The following is a 26,351-nucleotide window of genomic DNA, read 5'->3' on the forward strand; positions in this document are numbered from 1 at the left end:
TGTGGGAGTTACTGTAAGGATATGAAATCAATATGAAACTTCCAGTATCTACTGTTATTAGATAGCAACTTAGTAGATACAACTTGTAGAAAAAAGTGTCCAGTTACATTTGAAAAAAACTAGTAAATGAACTTCCCTGTAAACCCAAGGATTCACGTATTCATTTATTCTAGTTCTTATATTTAAAAATGTATTTTAAAAATACTTAAAATATGTAATATTTTTAACCAAAGGGCCTTCCTATTTATTTGTTGCAGTTTGTCACTATTTCTTAACAATGATCAAGACAAAAATATTTGGTATGAAATGAGAGCTTAATGAAAGAAATGTTACATAATATCTTTTTCAACATAAAAGGGTGGACTACCCGACATGTTTTTGAATACAACCCATCGTATTTAATCGTTGAATATTTGAGTCTCATGATAAATCACCTGCAAGGAATGCTGTTGGTCCAAGTTTTGTCTGTTTTGACATCTACCAGGATTAGAAACAGGGCAATAACAGTCACAGACAGTTCTTAAACAATGGCGTTTAATGGGAAATACAAAAATACCGCACTGTATCTTTGACACATGATCTATAGGTTCAGCAAATCTTAAGGTTCCTATTGTAAAATAATCTTGTGTTTAATTCTGGGCATTTTTACTTATAAATTATATTTACTTGACAGTGATATTTATGATGCTAACATCCTCGTAAGGCTTATCTGTTTTGGGATTGACTTTGACATTGGAGATCCTCTGCACAACCTCCATTCCTTTAGTCACTCGTCCAAATACGGTGTGCTTATTGTCAAGCCAAGGCTGTGGTGAGAACAAACGGGAAAATATTAGCATACCTGTATTTACAGAGGAGGAGGCAGAAAGATGTTTCATCCGATGGTTCCCTCCCCAAAAGGCTGCAACGTTTGGAGCTGAGCCAATCTGAAACCAGGAGCCAGGATTCTCTTCCAGGTCTCCCACGCGGGTGCAGGGGCCCAATTCTCTACTGCTTTCCCAGGCCACAAGTACGGAGCTGGATGGGAAGTGGAGCAGCTGGGACACAAACCAGTGCCCATTTGGGATCCTCACGTTTGCAGGTGGAGGTTTAGTTTGTTGAGCCACCATGCCAGTTCTAATTTCACTGTATTTTTGAAAATACGTAGAACAGTTTTTGTTTTTTAGGATTTATTTATTCAAAAGTTGAGAGTTGGGCCTGACGTGATAGCATAGTGGTTAAAGTCCTCGCATTGCTCCCTGCTTGTGGCCTGGGAAAGCAGTCGAGGATGGCCCAAGGCCTTGGGACCCTGTACCATGTGGGAGACCCAGAAGAGGCGCCTGGCTCCTGGCTCCTGGCTTCGGACTGCCTCAGCTCTAGCTGTTGCGCTCACTTGGGGAGTGAACCATCAGATGGAAGATCTTCCTCTCTGTCTCTCCTCCTCTCTGTATATCCACCTTTCCAATAAAAATAAATAAATCTCAAAACAAAAAAAAGTTGAGAGTTAACAGAGTGGGAAAGATGGAAAGAGAGAAATCTAGTTCACTCCCATGAAAGCTACCATGGCCGGGGCTGGGACAGGATCTAGGAAGCAGGAGCTTCATTTGGGTTTCCCACACTGGGGGCAGAGGCCCAAACACTTGGACTGTCTTCTGCTGCTTTTCCTGGGTCATCAGCAAGGAGCCACATGGGAAGTGGGACAGCCAGGACTTACACTGCGTCCGTATGAGATGCTGGTGTTGCAGGCAGTGCCACCAAGCACAGTGCTAGCTCCTTGACAGTCAACTTTATGCCTTTAAAAGGTTATTCTGAGTTTATGTGGAAAAATGTCTCTAGGGGATTGGGTAGGCGCCCCTGCACAGTCAAAATCTACAGACCATCAGGTTCCTTTATATAAAATGGCGTGCTATCTACTGTATTAGCACAAATACTATATTTTAGGTGCGGTATCCTAATCCTATCATTCATGTAATTTAGTCATTTCTAGATTGTTAAACCTAATATCATGTACATGTTATGTAAACAGTTGTTAGATCATATTATTCAGGGTATAACAATGAAAAGTCTAGTGCTGAAATGGCTTTCGCTCCCCAGTATTTTTGATTGGTGACTAGTCTAATCAGCAGATAGAGCCCGCAGAACTGGAGGGCTGACTGATGCTCAACATCTTCATCTCTCAGATCAAAGGATGCTAGCAGATGCTCGCAAGAGGCAGGCTGCTCTGCATGACTCAGTTATGGTTAAAACTCCAAAAGAACTCTTAGCTGAAGGTCTCAGGGGTGGTTTAGAATAGTTCATATAAAGCAGCATGTGCTCTGGCATTACACAGAAGAGGAGTTCAAATGCTAGCTGTGATGATCGGTTTTTGGCAAGCTAACTGTCTCACAGTTTGTTCCTTCATCTATTACTGAAAACCAGGGATGGCGAAATGAGAAGTGACGTGATATTATACGACAATATGTGCCTAGCAGATAAAGTATACTTTTATAAGCTTGTACAACTGCACACCAATAATGGTTAGATCATCATATAGTAAGTAATATATGTATATATGTATTTTTTTTACTGGAAAAGCAAATTTCCAGAGGAGGAGAGACAAAGATCATCCACCCTCTTATTCTCTCCGCAAACAGCTGCAGAAGCTGGAGCACAGCTGGGACAAAGGCAGGAGCCTCTTCCAGGTCTCCCACGGTGGGACAGGGTCCCAAGGCTTTGCACCATTCTCCGTTGCTTTCCCAAGCCATAAGCTGGATGCTGGATCAGAAGTGGGGCAGCCAGCGCCCCTGTGGGATGGCGGAGCTTGCAGGCAGAAGATTTGCCACTTGAGCCACTGTGTTGGTCCTGAGCATCATATATTTTATCAAACCTAAAACAGCACTGATTTGGCATATTATATTCTGATATTGCAGATACTGGGGGAAATGTCTTAAAATTTCCACCATTTTGAAGATACTGAAACAGATCAACAAAAGTGAAATAAATCCTTTAAGGCTATAAAATTAGTAGGGGCAGAGTAAGATCCATTAGCCATTGAAGCTCAAGAATTTTTAATCACAGTCCAATTCGCTTCGGATTGCATGAAAATGTTTGGAGGCTGTACTGTGTTGTGGGGATGTGAAACTACCACCTGAAGGTGCAGCATCCCATATGGGTGCTGGTTCATGGCCCAGCTGCTCCACTTTTGTTCCAGCTCCCTGCTAATGTGCCTGGGAAAGCCGGGGAAAGTGGTTGGGCCCCTGCACCCACAAGAAGACCTAGAGGAAGCCCCTAGCTCTTCAGACTGGCCAAGCTCTGGCTGCTGCGATCACTAAGCCAGTGAATCTGTCTGTTTCTTCCTCTCCTCCTCTCTACTTGCTTTTCAATTAAATAAATTGTAGAAAATACTTTTATTTGATATGTCAAAATTATTTAATTTTCTTTCCTAATTGCTTTCATTTGCATAACACAGTAGATCTAAATAAAGCAGAGGACAAACTTCCACTGAATTAATTCTCTTACATCATAACCATGGATCTGTGGTTTAAAGGAATGATGTACTTACCGTTGGTACTACTGTTATGAAAAACTGTGATCCATTAGTATTTGATCCAGCGTTGGCCATGCTGAGTGTGTATGGTCTGTCATGCCTTAATGTTGAATGAAATTCATCTTCAAATTCTCCTCCCCAAATGCTTTCTCCTCCCATACCAGTCCCTGTTGGATCTCCTGTCTGAATCATGAAGCCCTTAACAGGAAAGAGTACAAAAGCATATTACACTGTATTTTTCTATTTCTATGTACTCCACGTATACACAAACACACACATCCACCCACACATTATTTCATACTTTGGCGCAAAAACAAAAATTAATGGTAAATTGACTTTAGTGCATAAAAAAGTTGAAATTTTCCACAAAACACATTTGCCATGAACTTTCTGAAAACTCTTTGTATACATGGACTTCAAAATTGTTTGTACCTAAATTAAAAAAAAAAATTTTAATTTTGAGAGGCAGAACTAAGAAAGGGACAAAGACAAGAGAGTTATTATCCACTTGCTCAATCTTCAAATGCCATGTTGGCCAAGACTGGGCTGGGCCAAATCCAGAAGCTAGGAATTCAATCCAGGTATCCCACATGGGCTGCCGAATCCCAGCTACTGCAGACATCGCGTAACGGCCTCCAAGGGGCTGCACTAACAGGATACTGGAGTCAGGAACTCTGGCTGGGAATCAAGCCACGGACTCACGTGGGATGTGGCATCCCAATCAGTACCTTCACTGAGAGGCTGAACACCGGGGCTGTACCTAGATCAGCCTTCTGGTTTAAAGACACGAACCATATTTTATAATACAATGAATTCAATCAGTTAATACTGTCATTACATTTTATGACCTAAATAGGATTTTATGTCTGATATAATTCCTTCTTCTCGCCTATCTGCAATTACTCTGGATTTCCAGAAAGTCCATTTCAATCATTTCTTTGCAACACTGAGATCTGATTTTGCCATTTCTAATCGAGAACTCTGTCACTGCCCCATTCACTTTATGGAAGGATGCTTAGAATTCTGAAGCTGAGCCCATATGCTTCTCGAATAATAGGATTTAAAGGGTTACTTTCTGCATCTAGATCTAGGTAGCTACCAGGAATAGGTTAACCATGGTTATTGGTTTTACCTTAGCATGCCTTTCTGCCCATCATCTTACTCTCTGCTTGGCTGCTGCCAGACACTGCTGGCGTTTACCTAAAAAGGCAGCCTTGTCACCATTCCCATCCTTGATCTTAGCTGTTCACAATGACCCACTTTGGTTTGGCTTTATTAGCCAATTTTCCCTTTTTTCCAAAATTTACTTAATGTGAAAAAGAGAATTCCTTTGGCTGGCAACCTTAGGCTATAAAATAATCTATTCTTTCTTAAATCATATGAAATATGTGTAACTTACCTTAATTATACGGTGAAATGTATGTCCATTGTAATAACCATTTCTGCTATGAACACAGAAGTTTTCCACTGTCTTAGGGCACCTAGTAAGATGTAAATACGTATGAAACAGACTCAGGGCATCTTAAGATAAAACTTGTTGTAGCTCAGCTTCCTAAAGATATTGTCAATGCCTTCTGAATTTTTGGAAAGCCAGTCATTTTCCTAAACTCTTCTAATATCAGGACAAGCAAGAGTTCAAAGAGCATCCCAGAAGTAGCATATTTTTATTTTTTCAAAGTAGCATCTTGGTGTTTATTAATTTTGGAGTTTGAAAAAAAATTTTCATTTCATTTAGCAACTAAGAAGATACAATCACAGCACCTTAGAGTGCTTTGACTTCCTGGGAAAGGTAACACTCTTATTAAAACTATGTCATTAAACTGACACCTTCCTGCTGAAGCTTATGCATAGAAAGGACATCTCCTAAATGTAATCAACACTGAATGACAATCATAGTCAAAATATGAAGCCCCCCAATTCTAATTTTACCAAATGATCTCATGTGAAGTTATCCAGATATGAAAATTCATAATTTTTAAAAAAGATTTATTTATTTTTATTGCAAAGTGAGATTTACAGAAAGTTCTTCCGTCCAGTGGTTCACTTCTCAAGTGTCCACAATGGCCCAGAGCTAAGCCGATCTGAAGGCAGGAGCCAAGAGCTTTTTCCGGGTCTCCCACATGGGTGCAGGGTCCCAAGGCTTTGGGCCATCCTCAACTGCTTTCCCAGGCCACAAGCAGGGAGCTGGATGGGAAGTGGAGCTGCCGGGACATAAACTGCCACCCATATGGGATCTTGGCACATCAAGGGGAGAACTCTAGGCACTAGGCTACCACGCTGGGTCCCAAATTTTATATATTTTTATACTGTCCAGAATGTTTTTTTAGCTTTTCTTCAATGAACACCCTTAGTTATTTTTCTTGGAATTCGTGTGTGAAGTTTATAACTACTGAGCTAAAGAGGACGTAGTGCATTCTAGCAAGTTTCAGGAAGAAAAAACATAATTGGCTTTCTAATGTTGGTAATGATACACATTTGGATATCATTTATATTCATTACTTTCACAGCTGAAATATTATAAACCTGTGGTTATATAAGGAAGTATAAAGTTGTCTCATGGTCTAGCAGAGTAGTTACTAAGCGTAGGAATGTGTGCTCCATGAAATGTGCAAATTTTTCACAATTCCTGCAGTCAGAGTAGTGATTTTAAGATTCTTCAAATACAATACATTTCATTGGTATTTATACAAACACAAAATAGTACATACTCCACGGGAAACAGCTTGATGTGAATGTCTCCCATGCTGGTGTGGATAATGGCACTATCTGAGACTCGCTTAGGCCCTTCAGCTTGAGTGGCGGCCATGACTTCTTCTTTAGAAGGTTTCTCATTAAACACATCGCGGTCAGAATCTGCACTTTTTGTGTCTTCTGGTTCTCGTTTGGTAAACTCAGAAAGGAAAATAAAAAGCGAGTGAATGAAATTTTTAGTTGGCAAGAACTGATGAATAGAAAAATTTCACTTCTGATAAAGTATTTGAAGAATTCACATCAGTATAAAGCTTTCCTTTGGCATTACTTCCTATCATAAGTAAGTCATTCAACTTATTTACTTACTATGAAAATAACCCATGTAATGAGCATGCACTCTGATTTAATTTCCTTTGGGCTCGTACTGATTTGTAGGACTATTAATGCCTTCCGGGACATCCTGGTGTGCCTGGTGTTACTTCCGGGACATCCTGGTGTGCCTGGTGTTACTTCCGGGACATCCTGGTGTGCCTGGTGTTACTCACTCACTACCAGTCTGAATTCCAGTTCCGCATTTAGTAGCGATGTGACTCTGGGGAAGAGACTCAATCGTATTTCCTCATTCATAATGAGATATAATAGTGAGTAATGCTCAATACAGGTGACTGTAAGATTAAATGGATACAAAGTGCTTAGAAAATAAGGCCTAATACAGAGTGTACTAAATGTGTATCAACAATGATTATTACTGGTGAATAGTGCGAGGCAGGGTGAGGATTCACGTAGATGAATCAGTCATGGAGCTTGATGGTTCTTTATAATCTCATCAGCTCTACCTAATTCTGGAACTTGGGAGGAAAAAAATGCCAATTTTGAGTGAAATTGTAGAATCTCAGGATATACAGAGTGTGAGAGTAGAAAAAAATCCTCAGTTGTTAAAACTCTGGACGCCTTCATTTCTATTTCTTTTCCTTGACTGCTAGTAAGTAGATACTCTCTGTCAATGAGCTCTCTCTGAGGCCAACTGGTTTTCAAATGATAAAGCTAGCACAAAATCCCTTTCTTGCTAATGTCATTTGTTGCCTTCCTTCGATACATTCCAAATGTACAATCAAGTGAAAAGTTTTTAATATAACATTGGATCTTTCCATTTTCAAAGCAATGACTTACCTGTTGCGTTATTTACTTAGATTAATTTTTTTAAAGTTTTCTTGATTTAACTCACGGATTTGTAAAGTACAATTTCATAATTTTCATAATGTTGAATGTCATAAAGGGAGTATAAAATTCATGTATTCAAGGATATACTACTTGAATTTTCATTAAGAAAATGTAATTCTAAAATAGTAAAAGAAAATTTACAACAACAGTTTAGGTGTTTCAAGCACTGAGTTCACACAGTTTTTGTTTTTCTATTTCCTCAAATCTTACGACACACATGTGTGCTTTAACCACTATTATGTTTGAAGAAAGCAAAAAACATAAACTCTACTAAATATTTTTAATCAAGTGGATGTAAAATTAATGTGTTGTTATTGCATATCAATAATTCTTATTAGAGTTTATTTCACAACTGAGTTGAACTAGATGAAACAAGACAAAAATATTTTCACATATAGAAATGGCTCAAAATTAAAAGCAAAACTCATTTTAAAACTGCTCACCAATTTTAGGTGGGAGGTTTGGCTGAGGGAGGAAAACTAGTTTTCACGTTTATATCAAATGCTTGCCACATTAATAATATCAACTGCTACGCCATCTTGTAATGAATATACTTATCAGGGGTGGGCATACTGCAGGTGGCTGCTTTTTATGAATTTTGTCGATTTAAAGAGAAGGAACAGTGCATTACAGTAACAGTTTTTTTTTTTTTTTTAAGATTTTATTGTTATTGGAAAGCCGGATATACAGAGAGGAGGAGAGACAGAGAGGAAGATCTTCCATCCGATGTTTCACTCCCCAAGTGAGCCGCAACGGGCCGGTACGCGCCAATCTGATGCTGGGGCCAGGAACCTCTTCCGGGTCTCCCACGCGGGTGCAGGGTCCCAAAGCTTTGGGCCATCCTCGACTGCTTTCCCAGGCCACAAGCAGGGAGCTGGATGGGAAGTGGAGCTGCCGGGATTAGAACCGGCGCCCATATGGGATCCCGAGGCATTCAAGACGAGGACTTTAGCCGCTAGGCCACGCCGCCGGGCCCTACAGTAACAGATTTTGTATCATCTTGAAGAAGACACTAAGACCCAAAAACTTATCAAGTTATGATTTTTATCCACAAAATATGTGTCAAATAATGACAGGGGAAGTGCAAGAGGAACACATGCAGATACATCTAAGTCAGACTCGATGCTAAGAGAAGGCTTCGAGGAGCAGGCACGGTGCTGCACGGAGCTCATTCTCTGCCTGTGCAGCCAGCAGCCCATGTGGACACTGGTTTGTGTCCTAGCTGCCACACCTTGAATCCAGCTCTCTGCTAATGGCCTGGGAAAACACAGAGCTGCTAGATCTATGTGGGAGACCGGGAAGAAGCTCTTGGCTTCCGGCTTCAGACAGGTCCAGCTCAGGCTGCAGTGGCCATCTGGGAGTGAACCAGCAGAAGAAAAACCCCTCTATCTGTAATTCTCACTTTCAAGTAAAATAAAGAAAAAGAAAGTGACTTCCAATGAGAAAACTAAAGTATGACTAGGAGTTGGGGAGAAGAGTGTTTTGGGCAGAAGGAATACCTTTGTAAAAGCTGCAGATTTTAAAAGAGAGAGAGACAGAGAGAGATTTCAGTGCTTTTGAATGGGCTAATTTCAGTATGATCATGGTAGCAAATGAACTAACTATGAAAATGGGTGTACAAATGAGGAACGTCAGCTGCCATACAAAGGAGAGTCAGTAAAGGGTTTTCGTAAGTTCTGACTGGGCACGGTGTGGTAGTCTAGCGGCTAGGGTCCTTGCCTTGCATGTACTGGGATCCCATATGGGCGCCTGTTCTAATCCCAGCAGCTCCACTTCCCATCCAGCTCCCTGCTTGTGGCCTGGGAAAGCAGTTGAGGATGGCCTGAAGCCTTGGGACCCTGCACCAGCATGGGAGACCCGGAAGAGGCTCCTGGCTCCTGGCTTTGGATCGGCTCTACTTGTGGCCATTTGGGGAATGAATCCGTGGATGGAAAAAAATCTTACTCCTTGTCTCTGTAAATCTCACTTTTCAATAAACAAATAAATAAATCATATTTTTCTAAAAAAGAACTATTTTGAATGCAATTATAACCATAGCCACTAACTTCTTATCTAAGCACAAATTACCAGAAACCAGACTGAAAAATTTCCAAAACATGATGGAAAAAAAAAAGGGACAGAAATATTTAGAATCAACTTCTAGTTAAAATTCTACAATACTAATGTTGTACTGTGATATTCTGGCTGTTCAGAGAATCTGCAGTTATTGCCAACATTCTCTTCAGCTGAAGACTTAAGCCAAGAAAAAAAAGCTCTCACGTTAGGTCTGCCTTCTAGTACTTTCACATACCATATAAAATCTGTTCTTCTTAAAGGACGTGCAGACGATGGTTGGGTCAGCCTGCATGTTCTGGAGAACGGGGTTTTCTGAAGCTTTCATCTCTATGGTTGTTGCTGCATGATGCTTTTTGGCTATCCCCTGAAACAAAGCCAACTGCATCACTCTGATATTTTCTTGCTTGCCTAAGATCCGCACACAACTGGAAAACATAACAATGTTTTACCTGATAAAATCATCAGAATTAATTCTAATCAATAATGACAAACTCCTAAAGTCAATAACACAAACAATCCACTTGAAAAATGGGCCCGGCATGATAGCGTAGTGCTTACAGTCCTCGCCTTGCACGCGCTGGAATCCCATATGGGTGCTGGTTCTAATCCTGGAGGCCCCACTTCCTATCCTGCTCTTGTGGCCTGGGAAAGCAGTCAAGGACGGCACAAAGCTTTGGGACCCTGCACCTGCGTGGGAGACCCGGACAAGTTCCTGGCTTCGGATTGGCACAGCACTGGCCATTGCGGCCGCTTGAGGAGTGAATCATCAGACGGAAAAATCTTTGTCTCTGTCTCTCCTCCTCTCTGTATATCCGCCTTTCCAATAAAAATAAATAAATCTTTAAAAAAAAAAAGAAAAATGGGCAAAGCACCTTAACCAATACTCCATCAGAGGACATATACAGATGGCAAATGAAAAGATGTTCCATATCATGCATTACCAGGGAAATCCAAACTAAAATACAATCCCAGCGCACCGGTCAGAATGGCCAAATCCAGGACACTGTCGATATGAAATGCTGCCAAAGGATGTGGGCCAACAGGAGCTCTCATTCACTGCTAGTGGCAATACAAAAGGGAGCAGCCACTTCCAAAAACAGCTTGATGTTTTCTTTGCAAATGAAATACACTTGGGGCTGGCATTGTAAGCCACCGCCTGTGATGCTGGTATCCTACATGGGCACTGGTTTGCGGCCTGGCTGCTCCACTCCCGATCCAGCTCCCTGCTAATACATCTGAGAAAGTACTGGAAGATGGCCCAAGTGCTCGGGTCTCTGCATGCATGTGGGAGACAGATAGGGAAGTCTTAGCTCCAGTTTATAACCTGGCCCCATCTGGCTGTTGGGGCCATCCGGGGAGAAAAGCGACCAGTGAACACAAGATTTCTCTGTCTCTCCATGTCTACAACTGTAACTCAAATAAATAAATATTTAAAATATGATTCAGCCATTGTGTTCCCTGGTTTGTATTCAAAAGAGTTGAAAAATTCTATGTCTAACTAAAAAAAATTCTATGTCTAACTAAAAGAAATCAATCTGTAATGCTACATACTGTATTTTCCTCAATATATGGAATTCTAGAAAAGGCAAACTATAGAAAAAATAAAAATATTAGGGCTTGTTGTGGTAAGTTAGGAAGACAGATGGTCTTAGCAGAGAAGACTTTTTTAGGGCAGTGAAAAATTCTGATTGATAATACAATGAGGGACCAAGTCATTACACATCTGCCCAGACCCACAGCGTGTAAACACATTACCCCAAGATAAGCTATGGATTCCGCGTGATAATACGTGATCACAGCTTGTCAATACAGGATCACTAGTTGTCACCAATGCCCGACTCTGGTGGAGAACGTTGGTAACTGGGGTTATGCACGCATTGGGCTGGGAACACGGGGTATATGGGAAACTCCTGCAGTCTCTACTCAATTTTGCTATGAATATAAAACAGTCTTCCAAAAGCCTATGAGAATAAAATACAGAAAAAAATTCACTATACAATCAGTTCCCTGTATCTGTAGGCTCTTCATCCATGGTTTTAAACAAAAATTTTAATTAAAAAAACATTCAAAATTGGGGTCAGGCGTGGTGGCATAGTCAGTTAATCCTCCACCTGCAGTGGCAGTGGCCAGTTCTAGTCCTGACTGCTCCACTTCCCGTGCAGCTCCCTGTTGGTGATCTGGGTAGGCAGCGGAGGATGGGCCAAGTGCTTGGGCCCCTGGACCCACATGAAAAACCTGGAAGAAGTTCTTGTCTCCTAGCTTTGGACTGGCTTAGATCGGGCTGTTGTGGCCATTTAGGAAATGAACCTGCAAAAGGAAGATCTTAAAATAAATAAATCCTTAAAATACTCAAAATAAAACTGTATAGTTCTGAATGTGTATAGTTGTTTCTTATCAGTATTTCCTAAACTGTTCAATATAATATTTATATGACATTTACATTGTCTTTATGTAACAGAAGTAAAACGGAGATGACTTAAAGTAAACTACAGGGGCCCAGCACAATGGCTAAATCCACACTGTACAAGGGCCGGGTTCCTATATGGGAACCATATAGTTTGTGTCCCTGTTGCTCCACTTCCCATCCAGCTCCCTGCTTGTGGCCTGGGAAAGCAGTCGAGGACGGGCCAAAGCCTTGGGATTCTGCACCTACATGGGAGACCCGAAAAAAGCTTCTGGTCTCTGACTTTGGATTAGTTCAGCTCCAGCTGTTGTGGCCATTTGGGGTTTGATCCAGCAAATAAAAAAGATCTTTCTCTCTGTCTCTTGTTCTCTCTGCAAATCTGATCTTCCTTCCCAATAAAAAACAAATAAGTCTTAAGAAAAAATTAGTCTCTACAAAACAGTCCCTTCTAGCAGGCATCGTCATGGTGTCAGGCGGAGGCAGGGATGCTGCCTGCTCTGCTGGGGAGGATGCTGCGGCTCGCAGAGGGGGAGAGTCAAGGAGAAAAACGAAGAAAACCAGTGGATGTGCACAGGTTATTTATAAACCCACGCAGTTTTATGTAAGGAACAGGAATAGCTACAGTTTGGTATCTATAGGAATCCGGGGCAATATCCTTTATACAGTGAACATGCAATTTAATGTAGTCCTACTAGTTCTATCTTTCTGTAAACCTTCAAAGATTTTACATTGCCAGGAGCTATGAATGTTTGTATATATGTTTGAATGTAGAGCACAAAGGCCTTTTTCTGTCCTTAAAGTAATCCTTAAATTCTTTTAATTTATATTCAGTGACAATATCTGATTATAGCTATTTTGTATTAGGACCAAATGGACTATTTGCACAAAAGGCTTATTGTGGTTTCATGCATTTTAGCTTCTGATTCTATGTCTAGCAGGATGTAATGCCGAATTCTGTGGTTAAAATATTTGGCAACATTTAACATGAGCCAGGCTAATTTAAATCAATAAGCAAAAGACAGACTGAAACTTGTTAAAAAAAAAAAAAACTTGAAACTGTGCGTATCTTCTTTCCATTTCTTTTATAAACACGAGTGGAAACTTTTTACATAAGATTATAAACAACCAAGAGACACAGAAAATCCAGTCAAAACATTTGGTTAAGTTTAGACATTTGGGACCATGCCACTTGTCTTGGAACAAACAAAACTACCATTGTTCCCCTGATGGAGGAACTGCTCTCCCATAAATGCATTTTTGAAAACACACATCATAAGTGAAGCTTACCGGTTTGTCTCTACATTTATCACTTTAATGCCCAGCATTGTTCCATAGAGTACGAAGTGTCCAGTTTCATCAAAAACTATGTTAATTAACCTTACGGCATCCACTTTCTCCAATTCACGTTCTACAGCCATTCGTCGGCCAAATTCCATGTCTGGTAGCTGTTGCCTCATTTGCTGCAGTTCAGTAAACATCTAGGAAAGAAACCACGTATTAACAAAAATGCTACATACACACATACACACAATTGAAAAGTCTGGAAAAAATGAAAAGATAAGTATTTTGGTGCAAAATGTTTTTCAAACTCCACAGTACACACGTAGCATGTATTGTTCACGTATGTACATGTAACAGAAGGCATGAGGATTGAACAAAAGCAGAATACACATTGAGCACCACTGCTCTATACATACATATATTAACAGATTCTAATCAGTGTAAGTAGAAACAAAAAGATACTAGTAAGCTTCAAAGTATTTTAACCTAAGTGGTAACTAAACTCTTTATATTTAATAGAATACCTTCTAGAACAGATCAGCCGTCTTTTAAAAAAGCCTAAGATCATCACTTCATAATCAAATACAATGCACACCACACATAAAAACATCCCAGTAGCTAGAGGTGAAAGCCATCTTAAACTGTTTTAGCCCAATATATCCAATGTATTATTTCAACATTAACAATATAAAAATGAAATTACTATTTTAAGACAGTTCAGCTTTTCAGCACACTTTAATTTGGACGAGACCCATCAAGGGCTCAGCTGCCACTGTGGCTAATAGCTACCTGGAATGCTGTAAACTATGAGCTCCTGAGGCAAACACTCATTTTTCCTCCCTGAGAATAAACTCCTACTATCTCATGATTTATAACAAATTCATCGTAGTATATAAAGTATTTCAAGTTATTTTGACATTGGGCAGTTAGGTTACTTTATGGATGCATGTGATTCAGGAGAAAGGTATTTTTTGTTTCCCCTCTTTTGTGTACCCTATAGAGTTTGGAAAATTTGGCTTACTTTTCTTTTGATATGAACACACCATTTTCATGCTAGGGGTCACATCTCAGTTACTATATATTAGTACACTTAAACCTTCCAAAAATATGAGGGTGCTTGTATTCAATTTTTTAGACAAGGTTTCAAACACAATTCAAAAGTACCTCTCCATTGCAGATAAAAATAAACTAGACATGTCCCATTTACTTCCATCTTTCATTCTTATTTATGTTAACTGAAAACCTACAGGTGGTTTCTTTCTTTTTTTTTGGAAAATGTGATAATAACATCATATAAAATTTAAATAGCAGAAGGAGTTGAGTTGGTTAGGTACAAGCATGAGGCCAGAGTCTTACAGCCAAAAGGCGTTGTTGTCTTGTATCTGGTCTCAAAGACACACACACACACACACACACACAGTGTTGCTTATTTGTATCCCAGGAATACTTAAGATGACTTGGTTTTTAAGGCATAAGGTTTACAAGAGGGCAACTGTCCATATGAAAGCATTTCATAAATTAACCTAACCTTTTAAGTACCAACTCAGAATCTCTTCCCTGTATTCTAGTTTTTATAACAGAGTTTCTATAATAGGTAACTGTATGGCTACAACAGACCCTGTAAGCTTCAATTACAACTAAAAGATACAAATTCACATCATCCCATTCAATTTCTCACTTGTTAAGCCAGGATTTGAATCTATTAGAAGGTCCTCAACTTCCCAACATGGAACTATGAAATTCTGGGTATTACTGGTCACTTGCATTGTCAGGAACCAATGAAACATACTTTTCTTTTGTAAATTGTTATTCTGAATTACAATTTCTCTCACAAGCTTTCCTCCTGACCTCCTGGTTCCATTTCATTCCTATCATTTCAACAAGTATTAGGAAAATAAAGAGACAGAATGGATTGAGCATCACAAAATACCTGAGATTTAACCAGAGAGGGTCTACCTAAGAAGCCGTTGAACTTGACTGGACAATAAGATGCTGGACTCTATGTTTGGTATATGCTTGCAATGAGGGAATCTCAACTGAACTTGAACTATGGTTATGCAACAAGGTGGAGGAATCCACCATGGTGGGAGGGTTTGGGGAGGGGTGGGGAGAATCCCAGTACCTATGAAACTGTGTCACGTAACACAATGTAATTAATGAATAAATAAAAAAAAACCCGAGATTTACACATATATACATATATATCTCAAATACATACACAAATATATTCCTCAGGAAAATATTCAGAAAACAGAGTCTGGAGTATAGACCACATACAGGAGGTTTATAAACCATATATAGGAAGTTTATAATCCAGACTCTGGAAGGAATGTAATTTGGTAGAGTTTAAAGATCATCTTTAAACCACCATTAAGAGAAGAAAACATCCAGAAAGTAATGTTTTTAAATCTGAGTGGAGATCTATTTTATTTCGACGAAAAAATTTGTCATGATGATCATTTGGTTAGCAACAGAACTTGACACTTGTCTGCGTTTATACTAGTTCAGGCAGACAGCACTAATTCATGATCACCTGACAACAACAAGAAGAGTGTCATTCAGAGCGGTTGACAGACTTTTTGAAGTACTTAATGCTGGGAATGCAGTGTGAAGTAGTCCTTGCCCAAGACTGTACAGCTGACACCAGACAACAAACATTCTTGTTAGAAGGGCTCAACCCATCCATTGTCAGATTCAAATACTGTAAGCACCCAGAGAACCTTCTGAAGCAAAGCAGTTGATGAGACTCAAAGACACCACTGAACTCCGGGGAAAAGTTCATATTCTACAACTATATAGTCTAATCAATTCCTTAATAAGAGGTGGCTAGAGTCACGAGTAATTCTGTGTCAGTTACTTTCTTTAGCGACAGAGAAACATTGAGTCCAAACAGTGGACATGGAGCTTAGTCCTCGGTGGGTTATCACACAGCACCTACATGCTCTTAGGAACAGAGCAATATAGTCCCATTAGACTAGACTGCTTCAGACAGGGCGGATGAGGGAAGCTTCTGACAGCAAGGTCCCCTTCAGTTACAATGTGGACAGTGAGTTGCCATCAGCCATGGAGAAGATATCTCTCCAGGGAGAGGAAATAACTAGCATATACAGAGGCCTGGGGAGGGGCATGTTGGAAAAACTGCAAGGTGGCCCAGAGTGCTGGAGTAAGGGGCAGAGGGCTGTGGGATTTACAGCAGGCAGCGGCCACACCACGGTGGGTCATTGTTTTGTTGTTGATCCTAAGGACAGGAAGTCATTGAGAAATTCAAGGTGAAGAAATGACATACCAGGTACATGGTTCTGAAAGGCTGCTCTGGGTGGACTGCTAGCACGAAGCCAGAGCAGACACAGGCAGTGGGCTATGTGTTCAGTCAGGCTCAAGATTATAAACTAGGCTAACGACAGCTAGGCTGAAAAGACACTGGTGATTGAAAGCACACTTGGGAGAATCGGCAGTCCAAGACGGAGATGCAAGGACAGAGTTAAGGTGGCCACACGTTGCTGGCTTGCGTATCCAGTAGCCATACGGAGAGTGGCACTCTTCTATTAAGGAAACAAAAGAGGGTTCTACCCAGGTTTGTTCACAATAGAAAGCTATAGAAATAAATGTGGGAGAATACAGCAGTGGAGTTAGGACAGAAGCCAGGCCTAAACTGGATTTTGAGGATCATTACGAGGATGAATATGCAAATAAAACTGGAAAAAAATATCCAACCAAATAAACAGGGAGTAGCTTGTTTGAAAAATATCATGTAACATACCCAAGACAAGATAGAAGATAGCTCAATAGTGTTTTAAACTGTAAGAAAAAACAATGATCTGAACATCTATTTCCAAAAGAAAAACCCAAAACAAAAAACCAAAAAAAAACCACCCACCTTTTAAGAAACTGCATAAAATACATTTTAAGAGTAAAATGAGATTACATTGCACTTACACTTAATGATTCATCGAAGACTCGCATCAGTTTTCCAGTTAAAAACCTGAAAATTCTAACTTTTCTATCAGAACCAATAGTAGCTAATTTCTTCCCGTCAGGTGAAAAACATATGCTGGTTGGGTAAGCTTTGCACTTGGCAAATTCATATAAGTCTGTGTCCGTTTTATATTCCCAGTTCACATTTTTAGGGAATTTGTATTCGTGAGGAGGTCCAGTCCAGTACTCAATCATCCCAGACTTGTCCGAAGAGACCACCGCTCTGTAAACTGGGTTCAGCCGTATTTGAGTAAGAGGTGACGTATGCAGTTTGTCAAAAATATGAAGCGGCTGGTTATCTCCTCGACCATCATAAATGAAGATTTTTCCTGTACTCTTCTCGGAGGCAGCAACAGAAGATATGGCATCTCCAGGGCAGTAGATCCACTCACACTGTCCCGGAGAATAGCTGCAACAGCAAAGAATTGGGAGGCAGGAGAAAAACCACAGTCAGTCCAAGCAGGCAACCCTCCTCGCCCCAACACCCCGAAGTTGCATGGCTAGTGACTTAGACTTGGCTCCTTGGGTCACAAGTACCAGAGATACAGAATCGGGGGAAGCACTCAAGAATAAATACCAAATATTCCCTTCCTGACCTTATCGATGCAGTGAGAATAACTTCCTGTGACCTTTCAAACAAGAGAATTAGGCAGAGCAGTTCACGAACCTCCCTTGGGCAGAGAAGGAAACTAATCAGACTGTAGCTTCGAGCTACTCTGACACACTGTTGTTGGGATGCCTGTAATATCCATGTACAACTTTCTTTTAAATAGATTAGCACATAATATACTTCATAAATCCATCCTCAAATATTTAAAATGAAGATATTTTAGGTACGAACATGCTCAAAAGAAAAAAAAATCTGTCCTATTATACTCATCATTATTAATTAGTTCTGATGTTTAAAGGAGAGACAGAAAGATCTTCCATCTACTGGTTCAATCCCTAAGTGGACACAATGGCTGTAGCTGAGCCGATCCAAAGCCAGGAGCCTGGAGCTTCTTCTGGGTCTCCTGTGTGGGTGCAGGGTCCCAAAGCTTTGGCCCATCCTTGACTGCTTTCCCAGGCCACAAACAGGGAGCTTAATGGGAAGTGGAGCACCCAGAACACAAACTCGTACACATATGAGAACCTAGAGCTTAGAAGTGGAAGATTAGCCAGTTTAAGCCATTGTGCAGGACCCTGACTATAAACTTTCAAAATGCTGTCTAGGAACCAAACAGAAAGGAAGTAGGGGAGAATGAAGCATTTACTACAGGCATACACTCTAACGTAGTCATCCTGGGCAGTTACAGTCTTAACCCAGTGATGATGTTCATGCTCGAAATGTTTTTGAAACTCTTTTGTGTGTTTTTTTCCTAGACATTTGTTTATTTGAAACACAGTTTCAGAGGGAGGGAAAGAACAGCCACACAGAGATTTGATCCTTGGGTTTACTCCCCAAACTGCCACCACAAGCAGGCCTGGGCCAGACAGGAGAAGCCAGGAGGCAGGAGCTTCAGCTGGGTCTGCAAGGAGTCAGGCCACCTGCTGCTGCTTCCCGAGCCACATGCCCCTGAAGTAGAGTCACAAGTGGAACAGCCAGGACAAGAACTGGCACCTGTACAGGATGCTGGCACCACAGCCAGAGTTTTAATCCACTATGTCCCAATGCAGACCCCTTGTTTTGGGTTTACTCTCAAAGTCTGAAATACACAGTTTTGAGTATCTTCCAGGGGGTGACAATGTTCAGTATTTGTGACTACTCCTGATATTTTAAAAAGTTACATGTTTGGAATCAAAGCTGGAGAATAACACAGGTTAGATAACTGTATTTGTGGACTGAAAGTATATTTCAACAATAAAAATGACACTGATTTCTTTTTGTGGATCATAAAATCACAAACTTTAAGGAAATTTTAAGGAAAGTCTTTTTGTTTTTTAAAAGATTTTTTTAGTCTTACTTGAAAGACAGATTTTGGAGCGCGAGAAGGAGAGACAGAGAGAGGTGTCTTTCATCTGCTGGTTTGCCCCCCATACATCTGCATTGGCTACTGCCAGGCTCAGACTGAAGTCAGGAACCTGGTATTCCATCTAAGTCTCCCACATGCGTGAAGGGGTCCAAGGACTTGAGCTACCCCCGACTGCTTTCCCAGGTCCTAAGCCAGAAGCTGGACCCAAAGTGGAGCAGCCAAGATACAAACTGGCACTCACACAGGATGCTGTCACCACAAATAGAAGATTAGCTAGCTATGCCACCATGCCAGTCATAAAGGAAATCCTCAAATGTGGAATTATCTGAATTATGGACACAATTCAGTCCAAACAGGGGTTTCCAGACATAGTGTTTAGGAGATAATTCATGTTAAATGAGATCATGAAAGTGGTCAGAAAGATCAGTGTGTCTCTCAATCTAACCCTTACCAAAAAACCAAAATTTGATGGAATATCAATCTGAAGTATCCAAACTCCAAAAATGTAAGAAAACAATTTTTTATTGTGTAAGTTACACAGACTATAGTCTTCTTTTATAGCATCCAAGCACACTGAGGTAACTTCCAACATTTTTTGACAATGCTAATGAGTTTAAAGCTGATATTTAGATGTACATAAATTTCTTACAGTGTCCATAATTAAACAGTGTTTGGGTATTAATATACTCTAAAATTTAACAGTCGGCAATGGATACCGGCACCAGGGGGTGGCAGGCTAGGTCTCCACCTGTGATGCCAGCAACCTATATGGGGATTGGTTCATGTTCTTGCTGCTCCACTTCAGGTGCAACTCATTGCTGTTACATCTGAGGAAGCAATGGATGATGGCCTACATGCTTGGGAGACTCAACAGAAGCTCCTGACTCCGGACTAGTCCGGTTCTGGCAGGTTTGGCCTTTGGGGAGTGAAGCAGCAGATGGAAGAACTTGCTCTCTTTCTCCTTGTACTTTGCCTATCTTTTTTTTTAAAAAAAAAAAAAAAACTCCAATGAATTCCGAGCATATAACATAAATCTTATTATACTAGCGATCACCAAAAAGTTCATGGAAAACACCTATTATGAAAAGAGCATGTTAATACGTTCAAAAATATTTTTTGCACCAATCTTACCTTTTAATTCCAATGATCCACAAACTTTTTGAAGTACCCACATAAAACACAATTCCAGATTACTGAAATAACTACAGCACAGAAAAAAAGTTAATTTTAATTGCTAGGAACTAGACAACGAATCTCCATCAATTACTAAATAGTATTAATTAGACATATTAAATCCTAGTTAAGATGCACTTTGGAAATCAGTTATAAATGATAAAAACAACAGCATAAGCCTCTACGGTAACATGGAATCATCCTAAAGTGCCAAATGCTCATTTTTTTTTTTTGATGATGATATAGAAATAAATGACTGGATCAACTTCAGAGAAGACTCACCCAAGCTTCAGCATGTTGATCATGTCAAAGTTCACCACGTCAAACACCTTCATGGCTTTATCGTCGCCCACAGAACAGAACAGGGCTCCCTCCGAGCTAACTGCAATACTCTCAATAACGCCTATGCAAGTCAGATGAAAACACTGTTAAATACTAACGAAAAACATACCTGAGTCTCAGAAAAACAACACGGTGTGTTCAAGGAGACATTAACTAGCATAGTTTAAAAGAGAACTACACATAAAAAGGTTAAAATTCTTACCTAAGTGACTACGAAAATGTTTGACAAATTCAATTCCTTCTTCTATTTTTTTCCAGAACTTAACATGCCCATCGTGACTGGCAGTGATAATAAAATCTGTCCTGCGTTTGTAAAATTTTAAAAGTTAATTACTAAAACACATCTATGAATCACTTAACATCCTCAAAAAAAATAACTCGGACTCTTCCATGCCAGGCTTCCACCCTTCCTTTTAGCAGACTAGCAGTAGGATAGATACAACATTGGACATTTTCTTTTAAATGATAGCAGCTCTTTTCTGGCTATTATCAGGTATTGTAGTTCTAAATTCAATCTCTGAGAAGTATGATCAGAATTGAACTAAGAAATGACATTAAAAAGAAACTCACTTGGAATTACTAGATGCTAGAATTTCTTATTGCTAAAATTAGCATTGAAGCAATCTTTTCATGAGAAAATATATTATGTTTCAGATACTTACAAATAAGCCCCAAATTCAACTTAAGTTTCTTTTATATCCTACCCAAAATCTTTTGGTTATGGAAATATCTCAAAATTTTTGAACACAATAGTCTTCCCTAGAAAGTACACAGGGTTTTAAAAATTTCTATTTATTCATTATTGCAGTCTAGTGTATGTCAGTATTTCACACACATTACCTCAAGTTGTACAGCAACTCTATTAGAAGGGTATTTTTAAAATTTTATAAATAGGTTTAGTTTAATTTTTTTAACTTTTCATTTCAGCACACTTTAAATGCTTTCAAAATAAAAATTGTGAGATGGTATACCCCTATCCTCCTATTAGTAACATCTTATATTTGTATGATGTATTTGTCACAATCAATAAACCAATTTTGCTTAAGGAACAGTTTGAGTGTTAAATTTACTTACTCCAGAGAAAGCCATGGCTAGTGAAATGGCTTTTAGATCTACCCAGCTACAAAAAAGCTATAATCTTTTCATTACACTCCATTGCCTTGGGTTAAAAATAAAACAAACTTGAGGAGAGTGATAGCTAGTATCCGTAGTCTGAGAACTCAGAACCAGGAAGAGAGCTAACGCTTGGTCAGAACTGTCAAATACATGAAAACATTTGCTTTTATATCTGAAATGATACTTGCCTTCAAGAGAACAAGAATGATCAACTTTCCTTACTCCCAACTAATATCTCCCAGGCTACCATCATCTCCTTCATTCCGATTTCCATGCCAGCTCCTAACTGCTCCAGCCTTGTATCTGTTCTTGCCCTGTTTCCATCCAATCACCTCACCAAAATCATAGTAGTCCTTCAAAACTCCACCCCAATAAATAAAAAACCCCAAACTTCAATCATTTCTCTCCCGCTCACATGTTCAAAATTCATAAGAAAATAGAACTCCCTGTGGCATTTAGCCCTTCTAGTTCTTCAGCATCCTCTGCCATTCAAACTTTCTAATTTATCTAAACAAACAAGGTTATACATTACTTTGCAAGATTATTCATAGATAACCTATGAATAAAGCCTCAGCACGCCGCCTGGATATACTATAAGCTGAACCAACAGTAAAATACTACTATTATTCTCCTCCAAATCCCTCACTCACCCTTTCATGCTGCCAGCATGTCGCAGCTATTACCACTTTCTTCTGTATTAAACAAGGAGGCCAGGTATTCCTGTTTTAAGCAGTGACCCCTCTTTCTTCCAGGGAATCTCAGATACTTCCTCTTGGAATTTAGCTCCAGAAGACAAACATATAAGCCAGGGAGTTTTGTTTTAAAGAAGCATTTTTTTGGTAATGACACAGGCCTTTATTCACTACAAACTATTACAGAATCTGTGGAATTAAACAGAAATCTTCAAAACCCTAAAATTTGACAAGTTCATCTGGAAATGGAAGGTTTCTTTTCTTCTTATTTTTAAATAAATTTCTCAGGAATACAGAAGCTGGGATAGACTCACTTGGTGCATACCACATGTGTGATAACATCTCTGTGCATGTAACTCCGCTCATACATGCTCGCGCTGGGCAGGTTATCAAGATAGACTCTTTCAAACTCTAGAACTGCAGGAGAAAAAGTGAAAAACAGATGAAGAAAGTGCATACTATCTCACGTCTTCTTCGTTTAGAATTTTCTGTTGTATTTTCTTCTTGAGTTTTTGCTCTTTGCATGAACACGGAATAAAGCCCACAGTTTGTTATGCCACTTGTATTCCTTTTGGTTTTCTTAAAAAACAAAAGACACATCACAAAAAGAAATTTGGAAACATGTCATGCAAATGTAGCAATCACCTTCCCAACCCTGCACATCCCAGCGGCCAGTGCTTTGGAAGGACAATAGTTAAGGTCCTGTTAGTTATTTTATGGCAAGAAAGAAGATTTTGGAATGTCTGAAGCATCCAAATCAATACTGCACTGTCCACCTTCAAACTTGGATTTATTTTCATTCTTAATTTTTAAATTTCACTGTTACAACATGAAGTTAAATTTAGCCATCTCTCAGATTCCTTTTGATGTGTATTGGTTCACTCTTAAATATTTATAAAGAACACAACAGGTTTCAGGGAACATACAGAAAGGAGACTAAGACAGTTCCTGTCCTAAGACAATTGATTAAAAACAGTGCAACAGTCTTTTCTTCAAAATATATGTAGAACATGTTCAACATCATGGATCCATCTCTAGTAGGTTAAAATTATTAAACAACTGTCATTTCAGACAAAATGTTTTCTTCTTTAAAGATTTATTTATTTTCACTGCAAAGTCAGATATACAGAGAGGAGAGAGAGATCTTCTGTTGATTTAGTACTCAAGCGGCCACAGCTGGAGCTGCGCTGATGTGAAGCCAGGAGCCCAGGGTTTCCTCTGGGTCTCCCACGCGGGTGCAGGGTCCCAAGGCTTTAGGCCGTCCTCGACTGCTTTCCCAGGCCACAAGCAGGGAGCTGGATGGGAAGCAAGGCTGCTAGGATTAGAATCGGTGCCCATATGGGATCTCAGTGTGTTCAGGCAAGGGAAGAGTTTAGCTACTAGGCGACTGAGCTGGGTCCCAGAGAAAATTTCAATGACATTTTTCTAATATTTCAAGGTTGTTACCTTCAATTTTTTTCTTTAAACTGAACACATTATTGGCTGGCTTAAAAACAGTAAGCTTCTGGGCCTGGCATAGTAGCCTAGTGGCTGAAGTCCTTACGCTGCACATGCTGGATCCCTTTGGGGTATCAGTTCCTGTCCCAGCTGCTGCACTTCCCATCCAGCTTCCTGCTTGTGGCCTGGAAAAGCAGACGAGGATGGTCCAAAGCCTTGGGACCATGCACCTATATGGGAGACCAGGAAGAAGTTCCTGGCTAAAATCTTTCTGTCTCTCTCTCTATGTAAATCTGCCTTTCCAATAAAAATAAAGAAATCTGCTTTTTTTTTAAAGCTTCCCATTAAAGGTAAAAAAAGTTTACTTAGTAATTTTCATTTCTTTCTCAATTGTTACATTTGTAAGATTCTTGCTTCTAACGCTATGATAAGCATTTCAGTACTGTTGTTCTACTTGCCTCCACTTTTACTAAAAAATGCCAAGATATTCAGATGTATATTTTAATATAATAATTATAGCCAATTGCACTACATTCATTTTCAGCACTTGCTATATGAAAATCATCCTACCAAAATGGAGCAAAATAGCATGTTCGTGTGTTCACAAGCTTCCAATCTTAGCAGTGGAAACGTTCAGCAGGTCACATGAACACACACACAAACTGTGTAAGTGTCATGAAGGAAAAGTTTGCTACGGAACATTAAATGTGCTATGTCTGTCACAATACTGGCCCTTGCCATGGAACGTTTCCCAGGAAAACCAAACAGTAGAAAAAAGGCAATGTAGTTTAAATGTGTGAATAGGCAATGTGTAAAAAAAGAAATGGCTTCAGATCTGGCCTGTGGCACAGGAATTGCTGAAATCAAGTCACTCTTTAGGACACGTAGCTTCCTGCACAAGGTACAAGTGAAGAGTGAAGGGCTCGGGCCCCAAGCCAAGCACAGAAGACACTGGGACTGAATTCCTGGGCTCCCAGCTTCAGCCTGGCCCAGCCCTGACCGCTGATCTTTCCTGGGCGGGAGATCTTTCTCTGCAGTTCAAATAAAAATGAAAAAAAAAAAAAAAAGTGGTTCAATGAAAATTGGGATACATAAAATTTGAAAGCTCCTATAAATTCAGTATCATAAGGAACACGATCAACATACTTTAGAAGTCAAGTCTAGACAAAGTCACAGGGGTTTCTAATAGTTGATGACAGCCAAGTGCTGGAATTTGAACCAAAGTGAGCCCAGTGAAAGGGTCGGGGGAAATTATTCCAGCTAGAGCCACCAGGAGGTGAGAGACCCTGAGTGGGCAACCCAAGGCAGAAGGGCACAAGGGGAGTTCTCCAGTAGTTTAGGACAGCAGAAGCCCAAAGCAAGGCGCTGGGAAGGGGGACAGGATCTTGGGAAGGAGTGATCACAACATGAAATGCTATGCTACCAAGTTCAGACTTTGTTTGGAAAATAAGTTAAGAAGTGTAACCAGGAGAAAGCGAGAAAGTAAAATTTCAACTCAGATCACACTGTACTTGTCTTTTCACGTACAAGGAAAACTGCACAGAAAAACTGGAACACATGTCTGTTTAATCTACCGGCTTCTCCACCTCTTTCGTTTGATTAAAATCTGTCATGATTTCACATTAGTGGCAAAATGCTGCAGCCCATGACGCTCCGTGAGAATCTCTGACACTCACAGACCTCCGGCTCTGCATGATCAATGCTTTAAGAAATTTTCCTTAAGTCAGGATTGCCATTCTCTTCAGCTACTTTCGGTTCTAGATGCATATCGTTTTCCTCCCACGCCCCAACACACACTATTTCTGAACCAACGCCTCAGAGCGCACAGTATAGTGCCCTTTCTCCATGCCCGGCGAAATGCAGTTAGTAATTCCAACTTTATTCGGCTGCTACGGGGCTCGAATGAGTGGAGGCAAGCACACAGCAAGTACCGGAAAATGCAAGTTTTAGCACCTGTCGTAACGAATCGGTGATCAACAGTGATTGTTAGACACTACTGCACAAAGACACTGCCCTGGGCGTAGCTCCCTAGTACGGGAAGCCGTTCAGGTTCACACAAGGCAGAGGCAAAGAAGAGAGCAGTCTTGTTTGAGAGCACAAACTAGGCAATCATACACGACGATCCCTTCTCAGATCTTGCTGCAATTCAACCCTCCCCCTCGGCGGACTCAGCATCCCGGGGCGCCCCGAGCCTCTCACTGCAGCTACCTTTCCTCTTCTTGGCCAAGGTTGCCTCCACAGGTAAAGGCCCGACCCAGCGCTCTTCATTCTCTTCATTGTTTTCGGAGGACTCTGCGGCTGTCAGGTCTCTCCCACTGAGCTCTGTTTCCTCCGTTTCCTCCGTGTCTCGGTGCCTCCTCCGCCTCAATTGCGAGTCGTTCCCGCTCTCTGCCGCCATGTTGCCTGTAGCGTGTAGCGTCAGCAGAGGCGCGACGCACAGAGGGGCGACCAATCCCGCAGCAGCGGCGCAGCCTCTGCGTCAGCGTCCCTGTGGCCGTTAGGATTGG

The 26,351-nt window shown here is 40.4% G+C and overlaps 1 protein-coding gene across 4 annotated transcripts; it reads right to left on the reverse strand.

Moving 5' to 3' along the window:
- Positions 1-517: 517 nt before the first annotated feature.
- Positions 518-26,286, reverse strand: PPWD1 (peptidylprolyl isomerase domain and WD repeat containing 1). 4 transcript variants are annotated; one of them, XM_058680090.1, is made up of 12 exons: positions 26,053-26,121; positions 25,708-25,733; positions 22,722-22,835; positions 20,802-20,902; positions 20,540-20,660; positions 17,094-17,541; positions 13,164-13,354; positions 9,708-9,897; positions 6,214-6,395; positions 4,905-4,986; positions 3,521-3,703; positions 518-806 (listed from the first exon to the last, which is right to left on the reverse strand). In XM_058680090.1, the coding sequence occupies exons 1-12, from the start codon at positions 26,119-26,121 to the stop codon at positions 663-665; spliced, it is 1,851 nt and encodes a 616-aa protein (XP_058536073.1). In that variant the 3' UTR covers positions 518-662. The 4 variants fall into 4 exon arrangements, with proteins under 4 accessions (XP_058536073.1, XP_058536071.1, XP_058536072.1 ...); XM_058680088.1 differs by lacking the exon at positions 25,708-25,733 and having other exon boundaries at positions 22,722-22,824; positions 26,053-26,286; XM_058680089.1 differs by lacking the exon at positions 25,708-25,733 and having other exon boundaries at positions 22,733-22,824; positions 26,053-26,068.
- Positions 26,287-26,351: the final 65 nt, after the last annotated feature.

Source organism: Ochotona princeps, chromosome 23, assembly GCF_030435755.1.
Source record: "Ochotona princeps isolate mOchPri1 chromosome 23, mOchPri1.hap1, whole genome shotgun sequence".
NCBI lineage: Eukaryota > Metazoa > Chordata > Mammalia > Lagomorpha > Ochotonidae > Ochotona > Ochotona princeps.

Coding starts and splice junctions, on each gene's coding strand:
- PPWD1 (XM_058680088.1), bottom strand. CDS start 26,242: ATGGCGGCAGAGAGCGGGAACGACTCGCAATTGAGGCGGAGGAGGCAC. Junction 22,825..26,052: donor CTTGGCCAAGAAGAGGAAAG/GTAGCTGCAGTG, acceptor TTTCTCCTGCAG/TTCTAGAGTTTGAAAGAGTC. Junction 807..3,520: donor TCATAACAGTAGTACCAACG/GTAAGTACATCA, acceptor TTCTCACCACAG/CCTTGGCTTGACAATAAGCA.